The sequence below is a fragment of the Trachypithecus francoisi genome, unplaced genomic scaffold (genome assembly GCF_009764315.1).
Source record: "Trachypithecus francoisi isolate TF-2019V2 unplaced genomic scaffold, Tfra_2.0 Lachesis_group3, whole genome shotgun sequence".
Taxonomy (NCBI): domain Eukaryota; kingdom Metazoa; phylum Chordata; class Mammalia; order Primates; family Cercopithecidae; genus Trachypithecus; species Trachypithecus francoisi.
Window position 1 is genome coordinate 74,670,950 of NW_022681468.1, and position 15,556 is coordinate 74,686,505.

A 15,556-nucleotide genomic window follows, 5' to 3' on the forward strand; every position below is an offset into this window, starting at 1 on the left:
TCATTGGTTTTAAGACTTCCCCTGGCCAGGCGCAGTGACTTACGCCTGTAATCCCAGCACTTCGGGAGGCCAAGGTGGGCAGATCACCTGAGGTCAGTTTAAAACCAGCCTGGCCAACATGGCGAAACCCCGTCTCTACACAAAATACAAAAATTAGCTGGGCGTGGTGGTGGGCACCTGTAATCCCAGCTACTGGGGAGGCTGAGCCAGGAGAATCGCTTGAACCCAGGAGGTGGAGGTTGCAGTGAGCCGAGATCGTGCCATTGGCACTCTAGCCTGGGCAACAAGAGTGAAACTCCGTCTCAGGAAAAAAAAAAAAAAAAAAGATGTACCATGTCACCAGTTTCTATCTGGACTTGCCTCAAAAATTGAGTTGCATTTGGAATTATAAATTGGCACCATTGCTTTTCAACTTTTTCTGCTCCTGCAGTGTTTGTAGCACACTCCCATTAGTAACATGACTGTTGAAAACTATATAGACCTTTCATTTTCAAGCTTGAGGCAAAATATGCAGCATTTCAGGGCTTGAAAAACCTTAGAATCTTAAAAATCTGTCATATAGATTATCCCTACTTTTATAGAATGATGTTTGCATTTTTTTTTTTTTTTTTTTTTTTGAGACGGAGTCTTGCTCTGTCGCCCAGGCTGGAGTGCAGTGGCCGGATCTCAGCTCACTGCAAGCTCCGCCTCCCGGGTTCCCGCCATTCTCCTGTCTCAGCCTCCCGAGTAGCTGGGACTACAGGCCACCTGCCACCTCGCCCGGCTAGTTTTTTTTTTTGTATTTTTTATTAGAGACAGGGTTTCACCGTGTTAGCCAGGATGGTCTCGATCTCCTGACCTCGTGATCCGCCCGTCTCGGCCTCCCAAAGTGCTGGGATTACAGGCTTGAGCCACCGCGCCCGGCCTGATGTTTGCATTATTAAAATCAATCTTCTCAATAGAAAGATAAACTGAAGACCGAAAAGTTAAATAACTTAAAATAACACATCTAGCTCACCTAAGTGGTGGCTAAATCTACAGTGCAGGTTTCTGGACTCCTCCTTCAGTCCTCATTTCATTATTCCGTACTATCTTTGTAGATCTTATGGATAGATCTTATCTCAGCTCTGCCACCTTCTAGCTGTGTGCCTTTAGGGAAGTCCTATAATCTCTTCTAGCCTCAGCTACCTTGTCTGCAAAACATGAGGATTACACAGAATGCTGCTTGGAAAGGCACACATCTCAGGTGTTTAATTAGTACTCAATAATGATAGTTGTCTTTGCTGTCTTGACTTGTGTCTTCAACACACACTGTATTATTATATTAATTATTGATACTGATAGTCTTTTGAAACTATTTATTTATATATTTTTTAGAGGCAGAGTCTCAGTTTGTCATCTAGGCTGGAGTGTGGTGGTGCAATCATAGCTCACAGTAGCCTCGAACTCCTAGGCTCAAGTGATCCTCCCCCCTCAGCCTCCCAAGTAGCTAGGACTACAGGAATGTACCACCACACCTAGCTAATTTTTTTTCTTTTTTGTAGAGACAGGGTCTTGCTATGTTACCCAGGCTGGTCTTGAACTTCTGGTCTCAAGCCATCCTTCTGCCTCAGCCCCACAAAGTGCTGGGATTACAGGTGTGAGCCACCATGCCTAGCCCGATAAAACTTTAAAGAGAATGTGACTGACTTTCTGATAGAAACTTTTGTTCCTGTATTTTTTTAGATCTGGGTCAATCATTTTAGGGAAAACAGCACTTACAGGGAAAGGATTTTACCTATACCATTCAGTGACTCTTCCCCAGGAATATTACTTTTATGTTTGAAGAGCCATTCCTAAAACCAGTTAGTGGAAAAATTTTTTGCTCCTTTGCATTTGATTTTTTACTCTCCATTTAAATTTAGTGATACTACCATTTTTACTTCTTCTCTTATAGAAGATTTCCATTAATTACCTTTAAAATTTCTCCCTTACCTGATACATGATTTTTTTATTAACTAAAGTTTATTGAGAAATGAAGAGCAAGACTAACCCATTAATTCATGATGAATAAAATCTGATCAGCTGGGCACAGTGGCTCACACCTGTAGTTCCAGCACTTTGGGAGGCCAAGGTAGAAGGATCATTTGAGCCCAGAAGTTCGAGACCAGCCTGGGGAACATGGTGAGACCTTGTCTCTACAAAAAATGTTAAGAAAATTATCTGGGAATGACGGTGTGCACCTGTAGTCCCATTACTACTTGGGAGGCTGAGGTGGGAGGATCACTTAAACCCAGGATGTTGAGGCAACAGTGAGCCATGATTGCGCCACTGCACTTCACCTTGAGCAATGGAGCAAGACACTGTCTCAAAAATATAAATAAATAATCTGATCAAACTTACTAAGTTTTTTCCTTTCCCAAATCAAAAAAGGGTACAATTACTGCAGGAAAAAAAAATAGGCATCAAAAAAAGTTACATATGAAAAAGAGATTATTATATTATCAGACTTTTCTTTTGGGTACATTCAGAACAAGTGAGAAAATCTGAAGTAACAGTTACAAATCATATGTTAACTCATAATATTCAAGCTGTAAAATTATTTTTTAAATATACCGTCATAGTCAAAAATTATCACTGTAATATATTAATTTAGTGTCTCAATATTTTGGTTAGTAATTTATTCTGAATTTATTAGATTGAATTTATTATATTTTAGAGTATTCACCAAAGTAAGGAAATTGCATTTCATCATTAGGCAAAAATCTTACAGGAAGGAATTTTCTTCTAACTGCATGCTCTTTAACTTCCATACTGAACTTGGCCTTAGCTACACTAGCAATTCTGAATACTCTTAGTTTTAAAACTTGGCTTCTAAGAGTTAAACTATAATTAACTTCCGATGAGGTAAACCATTAACTTTGCCTCTTGCTGGACACCTGTTCATGTGAATGCAATCCAGAACACTCCTCTCACACTCATGTCTCCTTGATTGGGTTTGATACTGAAGCTTAATCAGAGATTCCAAAGAAAAACCTAAAATTAATCACATGTACGTTTTAAAATTATATATTTATGTCTTAGAGTTCTTGAGTTGACTGTTTTCAAGAACTTGGCTCAACTCATTTTGTTGGAAAATAAAATATTTGTGGCAAATTTTTAAGCTGAAGCTAAGCCAATTTGAATGATAACTATCAACATTTATATTTTAATGCTTAGCTGACTGTTGTCAAAGTCATCCTAATATTTATCTTTTGGTTTTGTCATGACTGGTGTGTCATTTGTTTTTGTGCAGGAGATCTTGTTGGATAATTCTGTGTTGGTAGGTCCCTGACCCTTGATTCCTAACTTTTTTTGAGTTTTGCGGTGCTGTTTCTTTGTGTCATTTTTTTGGTTGTAGATGTTTGTTTTCCTCTGCATCTCTTTGTTTAAGCGAACCGTTAATGCTAAGTCTGGTATATGTAGCATGTTTCGTGGTGTTTATTTGATACCAATATAAGCAAATCCTTCCTAACCTTCTCCAGCTGGTGTGCTCACTCCTTGCGCTAAATTTGGTCTCCTTTTTATTTAGTATATTCATTTCAGAAAATAATTGTAGTTACAGTTTTATTTAATTTCTGTATTTTGCCTGCTTTGTTTGTTTGCCTTAAGCCACTGTATTCCTCTTCCCAATATAAATGCTGGAGAATGACATGGAGACATTAAGCCTCCCATTTTACTTTGTGTGATAGCCTTCGATCTTTTTTCTACCAAACAAGTAAAGGGTACTTCTAAGCATGCTTTTTCTAAAAAATGTTTGACTAGCCTGAATAAATGCTGCACCTGCTTTGTATTATATGCTTGTAAAACTCCAGTTGAAATAACTAGTAGATTTATTAACTTTTCTTTAAAATTGTCTTGTAAAGTGCTTTTTTGGTCATTGTTGTTAAATACAACAGTAATCTTGGGAATGAATAAATGTAATCTTTTTGTATTTTAACTTCTCTGTTATTCTAACCTGCTAACAATATAGTTTCTAAACATGGGATTACATTATACCTTGAGACTTTTCTATGAATGGCATTCCTCTCTATCCACTTTTGGGTTCATAATACAGCTTGAAGGTATAACAGAACATCCTTACAAAGCTGTTCCTGCACTTTATCCTGGGTAACAGAGTGATACCCTGTCTCAAAAAAAAAAAAAAAGGGCCGCTCAGTGATAGATGCACAAATTTGTTCTGTTTCTTGGCTTCTGATAAAATGTAGAATTTGGCTCTCTTTGCATGTGTTTCTTCTTGTATATTCTTTTTTTCTTTTTTTTCTTTTTTTGAGACAGTTTCATTCTGTCATCCAGGCTGGAGTGCAGTGGTGCAATCTCGGCTCACTGCAACTTCTGCCTCCCAGGTTCAAGCGATTCTCCTGCCTCAGCCTCCCCAGTAGCTGGGACTACAGGTGTGTGCCACCATGCCTGGCTAATTTTTGTATTAGTAGTAGAGACAGGGCTTGAGCATGTTGGCCAGGCTGGTCTCAAACTCCTGACCTCAAGTGATCCACCTGCCTCGGCCTCCCTCAGTGTGAGCCATCATGCCCAGCCCAGGCTGGAGTGCAGAGGCATGATCTCGGCTCACTGCGACCTCCACCTCCCAGGTTCAAGCAATTCTCCTGCCTCAGCCTCCTGAGTAGTGGGGATTACAGGCACCTGCCACCATGCCCAGCTAATTTTTTTGTATTTTTTAGCAGAGACAGGGTTTCACCATGTTGGCCAGGCTGGTTTTGAACTCCTGACCTCAAGTGATCCGCCCATCTCGGCCTCCCAAAGTGCTAGCGTTACAGACATGAGCCACCACACCTGACACTCTTCTTATATATTCTTAATAGCTCCTACTACCTACCTTTTATTTCCTCCTAAAATTTAGCCTCTGTTCTTTACAAAACTTCACCTACCTCAGTCCTGTTTTTCCCACATATGCCATATCTAAAGATCACTATAGAATTATGCCATTATTTCTCAAATTTTGCTTTGAAGATCACTACCATAATATACATGTTTATTTTGTAGACCATACCAAACTGATCTTTACTTTCATAGTTAGTACAAAATTTAAAATCTCAACTTTATTTCATATATGAAATCACTAAGAATTTTTATCCATTAACCTTCAACTTGTAACTGAAGTATATTACCAGTCTTATTTGCCATGGGTAGATACAGCCTATTGATATTTACATGGCTTCTGTAAGATGTGTACATATATGTATTCTATCAATACATAAATATGTATTGATATATATAAATTTGGTATTCTGTAATGCTTGTCTCTAGAGAGCATTTTTGGTGAATGTTTTCTGCCTTTATTTGAAAATGCATTTACTTTATATGTTGTCTGATTAAAATATTATTGTTGGCCGGGCGCGGTGGCTCAAGCCTGTAATCCCAGCACTTTGGGAGGCCGAGACGGGCGGATCACGAGGTCAGGAGATCGAGACCATCCTGGCTAATACGGTGAAACCCCGTCTCTACTAAAAAATACAAAAAACTAGCCGGGCGACGAGGCGGGCGCCTGTAGTCCCAGCTACTCGGGAGGCTGAGACAGGAGAATGGCGTGAACCCGGGAGGCGGAGCTTGCAGTGAGCTGAGAGCCCGCCACTGCACTCCAGCCTGGGTGGCAGAGCAAGACTCCGTCTCAAAAAAAAAAAAAAAAAAATATATATATATATATATATTATTGTTAAGAGACTACACTAATAATAACTAACATTTGCTATTTGGCAGGTACTGTGGTAAGCACTTTGCATGTTACTTTGTGTTAATGTCACAATAGCCCTGAGAGATGCAGTAGTGTTACAAATGAGGAAACTAAGGCACTCTAGAGGAGTTAAATAATTTGCCCATGGTCACACAGCTAGTAAGTGATGGATCTAGAACTCAAATTGAGACATTTTGACTCTAGAACCTCCATTTTAACCGGTATGCTGTATTGCCTGAATGGATTTGTATAAATTTCTGCTTAGAGAATGTTAAAACATTATAATATAGCTGCATGAACACAAATGTATGAACTGCAACAAAATCCTTTCCATTTTAGTTCTTTTTTCTCTTAAAACTCTGTTTACTCATATAAATTCTGCCTTCTGACACTACCAAAAGACTTTTGCTTAGATTTATGAGTAGTGCATAATCTAGTACACATATTACCTATTAAGCTGTTTCTAAGTTATATCATCAGAAATATATTCTAGAATAGTTTCAAGAAGTTCCTATGTATTTATAAATTGTGTCCAGCCCACTGATGGGCTGGACAGAATCAGGAAGGGGTCCAGTGAATATCTATTAGGCTCACTGAGTGCCAGCAAGAATTTTAGCTCTGTCATTCCTTAAATGGTATTTTTCAGGTGAATCTTTATAGCCCCTACTTGTTACTGAGAAGAGCAGTACTGGCTTGCTTACGTCAGCTTGTACAAAGAGAAGCAGCTGAAGTTTCAGAACATGCTGTTATGCTTGCTAAGGATAGCAGAGAAGAGTTGACTCCAGGTAATTCTCTTGATAAAGATTATGTCCAGCTCCAATGATTATTTTTATTTTAAATTTTCCATATATATATGAGTTTTGAAACAGTTTAAAAGTTAATGTGTCGTAAACCTGCTACAGGAAAGAATTGCTCACAGTTATTCCAACCAGTGATGTTACTGGTTTATAGCAGTGGTTCTCAAACTGGTTTTCAAACCAGCAGTGTATACCTCACCTGGGAACTTGTTAGAAATGCAGATTGGAACCCATCCCAGACCTACTGAACCAGAAATCTGGGAATATTACCTGGCAATCTGTATTTTTAAATCCATATTTTTACAGTCCCTATGTTAGTGTAGCTGTGTGCCGCATAATGGCATTTTGGTCAACAACAGACTGCATATACAACAGTGGTCCCATAAGATTATAATACCATATCTTTTTTTCTATGTTTTGATACACAAATGCTTACCATTGTGCTATAATTGCCTATAGTATATAGTACAGTAAGTTGTTCTACAGGTTTGTAGCCTATGAGTAATAGGCTATGCCATATAGCCTATGTGTGTATAGTCTGTACCATCTAGGTTTGGGTAAGTACATTCTATGATGTTCACACGACAATGAAATTGCCTAACAACACATTCTTCCTAACGTAATCCTATTAAGCCATGCATGACTGTACTAAAGTTTGAGAGCCACTGATCTAGAGCAAGTTTTTTCACAGCAGTCAAATGAAATGTGATTAGCCCTTAAATAATTTATCACACATGCCTCTGTTTGCCGCAGAATCTCACTTTCATAAAATTTATTATAGTTACGTCTGCTACAAGTTAAAGAGTTTTTAATGCCCCTTCTTTTACATTTTAGAGCTGAATTAAAGGATTTCTTAACCAGTAGGATTTAAGTGTATATCACTTCATTTTAAAACTATGATATGAATAACCTGAATTTGCATATGAATTCAAAGAAACTACTAGCCTACAAAAATAGTAATAATAGGCCAGGCGTGGTGGCTCACACCTGTAATCTTAAGCACTTTGTGAGGCCAAGGCGAGAGGACTGTCTTAGGTCAGGATTTCAAAAACAGTCTGGGGCCAGACACACTGGCTCATGCTTGTAATCTCAGCACTTTGGGAGGCCAAGATAGGAGGACAGCTTGAGGCCAGGAGTTCAAGACCAGCCTGGTCAACATAGTGAGACCTCATCTCTATTTTTAAATACATATATATTTTATACATATGTGTGTGTGTGTGTGTGTGTGTATATATATATATATTTTGTGTTTTTTTTTTTTTTTCTTTTTTTGAGACGGAGTCTCGCTCTGTCACCCAGGCTGGAGTGCTATGGCCCGATCTCAGCTCACTGCAAGCTCCGCCTCCCGGGTTCACGCCATTCTCCTGCCTCAGCCTCCCGGGTAGCTGGGACTACAGGCACCGCCACCTCGCCCGGCTAGTTTTTTGTAGTTTTTAGTAGAGACAGGGTTTCACCGTGTTAGCCAGGATGGTCTCGATCTCCTGACCTCGTGACCCGCCCGTCTCGGCCTCCCAAAGTGCTGGGATTACAGGCTTGAGCCACTGTGCCCGGCCATGTATATATATTTTATATATGTGTGTGTGTGTTTGTATATATATATATGTGTGTGTGTGTATATATATATATATATATATATATATATATATAACACCCTGGGCAACATGGCATGACCCCATCTCTACAAAAAATATTTTAAATTAGCCAGGTGTGGTGGTATACATCTGTAATCCCAGCTACTAATTAATCAGAAGGCTGAGAGAAGAGAATTGCTTGAGCCCAGGAGTTTGAGGTTGCTGTGAGTTATTATGCTACCACACTGCAGCCTGGGTAACAAATCAAAACACTGACTCCAAAAAAAAAACAGTAATTATCTTACACTCTGGCCAGTCGCAGTTGCTCACGCTTGTAATCCCAGTACTTCGGGAGGCCAAGGTGGGCAGATCACCTGAGGTCAGGAGTTCGAGACTAGCCTGGCCAACATGGCGAAACCCCGTCTCTACTAAAAATATAAAAAATTAGCTGTGTGTGGCGGCATGCGCCTGTAGTCCCAGCTACTTGAGAGGCTGGGGCACAAGAATTGGTTGAACCCAGGAGGGGGAGTTTGTGGTGGGCCGAAATTACACCACTGCACTCCAGACTGGGCACCAGAGTGAGACTCTGTCTCAAAGAAAAATAATCATTTGTGTATATAGTTTTCAAAGTACTGTCATACTTTTAGAAAGTCATAAACTTCACAGAGCTTTTCAATATCTTAAGTTTTTAGATCCATAATATATTTTACTATCAATAATCTGTGTTCTTTAAGTAACAGTTTTATTCTTACATTAAAATGTTTAGGGAGCTGAGCCAGTTGTGGTGGCGTGTACTTGTAGTCTCAGCTTCCTTAGAGGCTGAGGTGAGAAGATCACTTTAGCCCGGGAATTCAAGGCCAGCCTGAGCAACATAGTGAGACCTTGTCTCTAACAAAAACAAAAACAAATTTTTTGCTTCAACTTGCATAAATCAGCATGGTTGGGCTGCTATACAGGCATACCTATACACAATACCTAGTATTGTGGGTTTGGTTCCAGACCCTGCAATTAAAGCAAGTCAGGAATTTTTTGGTTTTCCAGTGCATATCAGAGTTATGTTTGTACTATACTGTAGTCTGCTAAGTGTGAAATAGCATTATGGCTAAAAAAGCAATGTACATACCTTAATTTAAAAATTCTTTATTACTAAAAAATGCTAACCATCATCTGAGCCTTCAGTGAGTCATAACATTTTTGCTGGTAGGGGGTCTTGCCTCAGTGTTGATGGCTGCTTAATCAGGGTGGCGGTTGCTAAAGGTTTGGAGTGGCTGTGGCAATTTTGGCAAATTTTTTTTTTTTTTTTTTTTTTTTTTGAGACAGAGTATTGGTCTGTCTCCCAGGCAGGAGTGCAGTGGCGCCATCTCGGCCCAGTGCAAGCTCTGCCTCTGGGTTTCTGCCATTCTCCTGCCTCAGCCTCCCAAGTAGCTGGGACTACAGGCGCCCACCATCACACCCGGCTAATTTTTTGTATTTTTAGTAGAGACGGGGTTTCACCATGTTAGCCAGGATGGTCTCGATCTCCTGACCTTGTGGTCCACTCGCTTCGGCCTCCCAAAGTGCTAGAACTACAGGCATGAGCCACCACGCCCAGCCGGCAATTTCTTAAAATAAGACAGCAATGAAGTTTGCCATATTCATTGACTTCCTTTCATGAAAGATTACTCTGTAACATGCAATGCTTTTTGATAGCATTTTACTTAGAGTAGAACTTTGAAAACTGGAATTAATTCTCTCAAACCTGCTACCACTTTGTCAACTAAATTCACGTAATATTCTGAATCTTTTGTTGTAGTTTCAACAGTGTTCACAGCATCTTCACCAGGAGTAGATTCCATCTCCAAAAACCATCTAGAATGATGAATCCTTTCCAGAGGTTTTCAGTTACTTTGCCCAGATCCATCTGTCTGTGGCAGCTGTAGCCTTACAATGTATTTTTTAAATAAGACAACTTGAAAGTCAAAATGACTCCTTAGTCTGCAGAATGGATATTGTGTTAAATGGCATGACAACGTTTATCTCCTTGTACCTCTCCATGAGAGCTCTTGGATGACTAGGCGCATTGTCAGTGATGATTGTCAGTGAGCAGAAATATTTTGAAAATAATCTTTTTTTTTTTTTTTCTGAGCAGTAGGTCTTAACAGTAGACTTAAAATATTCAGTAAACTGTGTTGTAAACAGATATGCTATCATCCAGGCTAGATTTGGCATAATTTTTTTTTTTTTTTTTTTTTGAGACAAGGTCTCTCTCTGTTGCCCTGGCTAGAGTGCAGTGGCACCACCTGGGCTCACTGCAGCCTCTACTTTCCAGGCTCATGTGATCTTTCCACCTCAGCCTCTTTGGTAGCTGGGACCACAAATAAATGTCACCTCACCCAGATAAATTTTTTTGTGTGTTTTTTGTGGAGATGGGGTCTTACCTTGTTACCCAGGCTGGTCTTGAACTCCTGGGCTCAAGTGATCCACCTGCCTCAGCCTCCCAAAGTGCTGGGATTACAAGTGTGAGCCACCATGCCTGGCCTGAAACCTCTTTTTTAAATAAATTACCCAGTCTTGGATATGTCTTTATAGCAGTGTGAAAATGGCCTAATGTGAAGGGCATACCCGTACATGATCACACACGTAAGAAAATCAATATTGATTTACAGCCCTCACACACATTTCCCTAGTCATCAAAAAAATGTCCTTTATGATTCCTCACCTCACCACCACCTAAATCTAAGATCCAGTTATGACTTACATTACCTTAGCCATTATATCTTTTTAGATCCCTAATCTGAAACATTTCTATCACCTCTTTCTGATCTTTGAAAGATAATTTCTCTTTTAAAATAGCGTAATACCAACAAAACAAAACACCCACAAAGGCCAGGCACAGTGGCTCACGCCTATAATCCCAACACTTTGGGAGGCTGAGGCAGGTGGATCTGAGGTCAGGAGTTCAAGACCAGCCTGGCCAACATGGTGAAACCTCGTCTCTACAAGGTAATACAAAAAAAGTTAGTTGGGCATGGTGGCACATGCCTGTAATCCCAGCTACTGGAGAGGCTGAGGCAGGAGAATTGCTTGAACTCAGGAGGCAGAGATTGCAATGAGATTGCGCCACTGTACTCCATCCTGGGTGACAGAGCAAGACTCTGTCTCTAAAAAATAAATAAATAAAATAGAATAGCCTACTAATAATATAACCTTTCAAATCTACATACTTTCATAACTGCTAGATGAGTTAACTCTTCAAGAGAAAATGTATTTGTCCGTTTGGCATTTTCAGAATTAAAGGTAATAGTAGATGCTAGATCAAGGCTTGTATTTCCCCTTTGAGGTATTACTTTGTAGTAAGAATATTGTATAGTGATATGTGTTTATTCAGTAGTCCCAATAGCTTAGTTGTAGTAATTAAACAGTGTTTTCCATATAGTGATTGTTTTCTGTTTAGGCTTTACTCTCACATTAATATATTTTAAAGCTTTATACCAGAATAAGGAAAACTTAATTGTGTTTATTTAAAATTAGAAAATAATTATACTGGGCCAGGTGTGGTGGCTCATGACTGTAATCCTAGCACTTTGGGAGGCCTGGGTATGCGGATCACCTGAGGTCAGGAGTTCAAGACCAGCCTGACCACTGGTGAAACCTGTCTCTACTAAAAATACAAAAATTAGCAGGGCATGGTAGTGGGCACCTGTAGTCCCAGCTGTTCGGGAGGCTGAGACAGGAGAACTGCTTCAACCTGGGAGGCGGAGGTTGCAGTAAGCTGAGATCACACCACTTCACTCCATCCTGGGTGACAGAGTGAGACTCTGTCTCAAAAGGAAAAAATAAATAAATAAGCACTGAATAAAATTTGTAAGTATTGAGCTGGGTGCAGTGGCTCAGACCTGTAATCCCAGCCCTTTGGGAGGCTGAGAGGGTTGGATCTCCTGAGGTCAGGAGTTCGAGACCAGCCTGGGCAATGTAGTGAAACCCCATCTCTACTAAAAATACAAAAAATTAGCTGGGTGTGGTGGCAGGTGCCTGCAATTCTAGCTACTAGGGAGGCTGAGGCAGGAGAACCGCTTGAACCTGGGAGGCAGAGGTTGCAGTGAGCCAAGATCATGCCATTGCACTCCAGTCTGGGCAACAAGAGCGAAACTCCATCTCGAATTTTAAAAAAAAAGTTTTATAAGTATTGGACACTTATTAGGTAAAACTTTTTACCTGATTAAGAAAACATATTAATAATAACATATTAATACTTTTTTTCAATGACATTACATAAATTACAGCTATATAGGGTCATAAATAATCCCAAAATTCAAGTGTGAACTAAAATGGATCTCAGTAGATTAAAGCACCGTATTTGGGCTAGTTCTTTAAGATATATTTTCATCTAGTATTTGAATAACTACTGAATGTGTGAGCTTCTGATGTGGTAGTTTTGTTTTCTGTATTACTTAGATAGTTGATTTTCTTCTTGTCAGATGCTAACATCAGAGAAGTCGGCCTTGAGGGGGCATTATTGATCTTACTAGACAAAGAGACAGATGAGAGATTATGCCATGATATCAAAGAGACTTTAAATTACATGCTTACATCTATGGCAGTGGAAAAACTCTCCCTGTGGTTAAAACTTTGTAAAGATATACTTGCTGCATCAGCTGGTAAGTATTGGTCATTATCAGTTAAAATAATAAAATTGAAATTTAAAACTTTACATAAAATTGTTTACCACTGAGAATTCATCAGTCTTGTCTAACTAGCTAGATTCTGATTGTCTGATTGTTGCTTTTCTTCAAATGAAGATTGTATTTCTAGTGTTTTAGAATTATCTTTAATTTGAACAATATAAATCCAATACTTAAACCTGCTTTTTCCCTTTGGCCATCTTAGATGACTTTCCTATATAAAGCAAACTAAAAAGTAGAGTTATTTATGGTCTAAAAGGTGTGACTTGATTTATATTGTCTCCATCATTTCTTTTCATACATGCAATAAATATTTGAGACCAGGTGTGGTGGCTTACCCCTGTAATCCCAGCACTTTGGGAGGCTGAGGCAGACAGATTGCTCAAGTCCAGAAGTTTGAGACCACCCTGGGCAACGTGGAAAAACACCATCTCTACAAAAAAAAATTTTTTTTTAATTGGCTGGGCCTGGTGGCTCACGCCTGTAGTCCCAGCTACACAGGAGGCTAAGATGGGAGGATTGCTTGAGCCCAAGAGGCAGAGGTTGCAGTGAGCCAAGATCATACCACTGCACTCCAGCCTGGGCAATAAAGTGAAACCCTGTCTCTACATACATACATACATTCATACATACCCACCCTACCCCTCGCACCATATGAAATTACTTAGTCACCATAAGAGAAAATTACACAAAGTTATGACATTTTGAGCAAGCCAGTTTCACACATACAATAATGTTAATTTCAAGTAGTATTAGAAAACAGTGTTATTACCCTAATGTCTTCAGTAATACAAGATAATTGTTTATGAGAAAGTATATTTGAATATTTAAAATTCGTATCCTTGGGATAAGAGAGAAAATAAATGAGAGGAAGAAAGAAGAGAAAAACCAGTTCTTTTCTAAGAACTGTACATAATTTATCTGATTTAAGCCTTTAACCCATCCTATGCACAGGCAATTTTATTCTGTTTTATAGAAGAGAAAATAGGCCTGGAGAGGTAACCTGCCTGAGGACATAAGACAGATTCAGTCCTACACCTACATAACTTTTAAAATCCGCAAGCTTTCCACTATACTTCAGTGCTCCCAACTCAGTTGCCCAAGCCTTAGAATTTAATGTAGCTCTTATGTCTGAATTGTGTGATAGGAGAAAAGTTAAAATCAAATTCCTGGAATGTTTTGTATTCTCTCCTCTGTCTATCTTCATTCTTATTGGTCCCTCTTCCAATAATTTACACTGGCTGTTTCAACTATTACGCTATACATATTTTATTTTTCTAATTTTCTCTTCTGTTCCCCACTACTCAGAAATTGCAAGGACTTTCTTTAAAAGAAAATGTCGCCTGAGCCCAGGTGTTCGAGGGTGCAGTGCCATGATTGTGTAACAGAGCAAGATCTTGTCTCAAAAAAAAAGAGAAAGAAAATATGTGTGTGCATAGATAGACTGGTTACATTTTTCTGGTGTCTCACTTATCTTTTTTAAATTTTGCATTCATACTCCCTGAGCTTGCTCAATTTTATCTTGCCATTAATTCTTCATCTTCTGTGGTTTGGCTCCATACCTTCTCAGGAAAATACCTTCCAGTCTCTGTTAACTTGACCATAACTTTATTTGTGACATCTTTGGTATTCTAACATGTAAAAAAATATTGACATACAGGATAATGCAAGAAAACCAGTTTGGTTTGTTTCATAGCATTAGTTCCATTTTCAGTTGTTAAACAGTTTGTAAATTTAACAGTTAATAAGTAGAGGAGATAATTCACTACTCAGTGACTCCAGCTGTCAGTACAATTTTGATACTGTAATGATAGCAATGAGTCTATCCTAAGAAAAATATTTTCAGACAATTTCAGTGGATTCAGGAACCTCCTGAAATCCATGCAAGGCTCCAGTGTTAAAACAGCCTTCCCAGTGTATCCCACCCACACGCCCTACTAGAGAATTTTGAGTCTCCTTAAGTACATCCATCTACCTGCAGGGGATTGATAATTATTTCAGTATCTACTATTGTGTTTGTTTTTTACTTTGGGTATAATTTGACAGCTTTGTCATTTTGACCTGGAACAGTTGTTACAGTGTCTCCTTTAGACAACTGTAGTTGCCTGTAGTTATTAGACCTAATTATTTGATGTTATTAAAAAGATGATTGATCAGTAGCAATTGATAATTGAGCAATTCTACTCTGAATTTGGAGTCATTTTTGTGTTCCTTTTGATATATATATCTTTCAGTTGATTATAATTACATGTGTTCTCCTTTAATAAAAGATTGTACAGCTATAACTTGTGTGGATACAATGCAAGAAGAAGAAGGAGATAAAGGGGATGATGCCTCAGTCCTGACCACCAGACATGACGAAAAATCCCATCCTTTTACCAATCCTCGATGGGCTACTAGAGTCTTTGCTGCTGAGTGTGTCTGTAGGATAATTAACCAATGTGAGAATGCTAGCAGTGCACATTTTGACATTGCTTTAGCACAAGAAATGAAAAAAAAAGATTCAAGAAGTAAGTGACATAGTGATGAAAAGACCAAATGATATGTGTAAAAATGCTGTCTGCTTATGGTTTTATTATTTTAAAAATGAAACTAGCCAGACACAATGGCTCATACCTATAATCCCAACACTTTGAGAGGCTGAGGCAGGAGGATCACTTGAGCCCAGGAGTTTGAAACTAGCCTGGGCAATAATGAAATGTTGTCTCTATTAAAAAATTTTTTTTAATTAGTGGGGCATGGTGGCATGTGCTCATAGTTCCAGCTACTCGGGAGGCTGAGGCAGGAGGATCACTTGAGCTCAGGAGTTTGAGCTTGTGGTGAGCTGTGATCACATCACTT

The 15,556-nt window shown here is 39.1% G+C and overlaps 1 protein-coding gene across 10 annotated transcripts in view; it reads left to right on the forward strand.

Moving 5' to 3' along the window:
- Positions 1-15,556, forward strand: part of HEATR5A (HEAT repeat containing 5A) — a 148,177-nt gene that overhangs the window by 75,792 nt on the left and 56,829 nt on the right. For all 10 annotated transcript variants that reach the window (XM_033188329.1, XM_033188327.1, XM_033188334.1 and 7 more), the window contains exons 22-24: positions 6,333-6,471; positions 12,512-12,691; positions 14,986-15,225. In XM_033188329.1, coding sequence (XP_033044220.1) covers positions 6,333-6,471; positions 12,512-12,691; positions 14,986-15,225 — 559 coding nt within the window. The remainder of the gene's footprint in view (positions 1-6,332; positions 6,472-12,511; positions 12,692-14,985; positions 15,226-15,556) is intronic.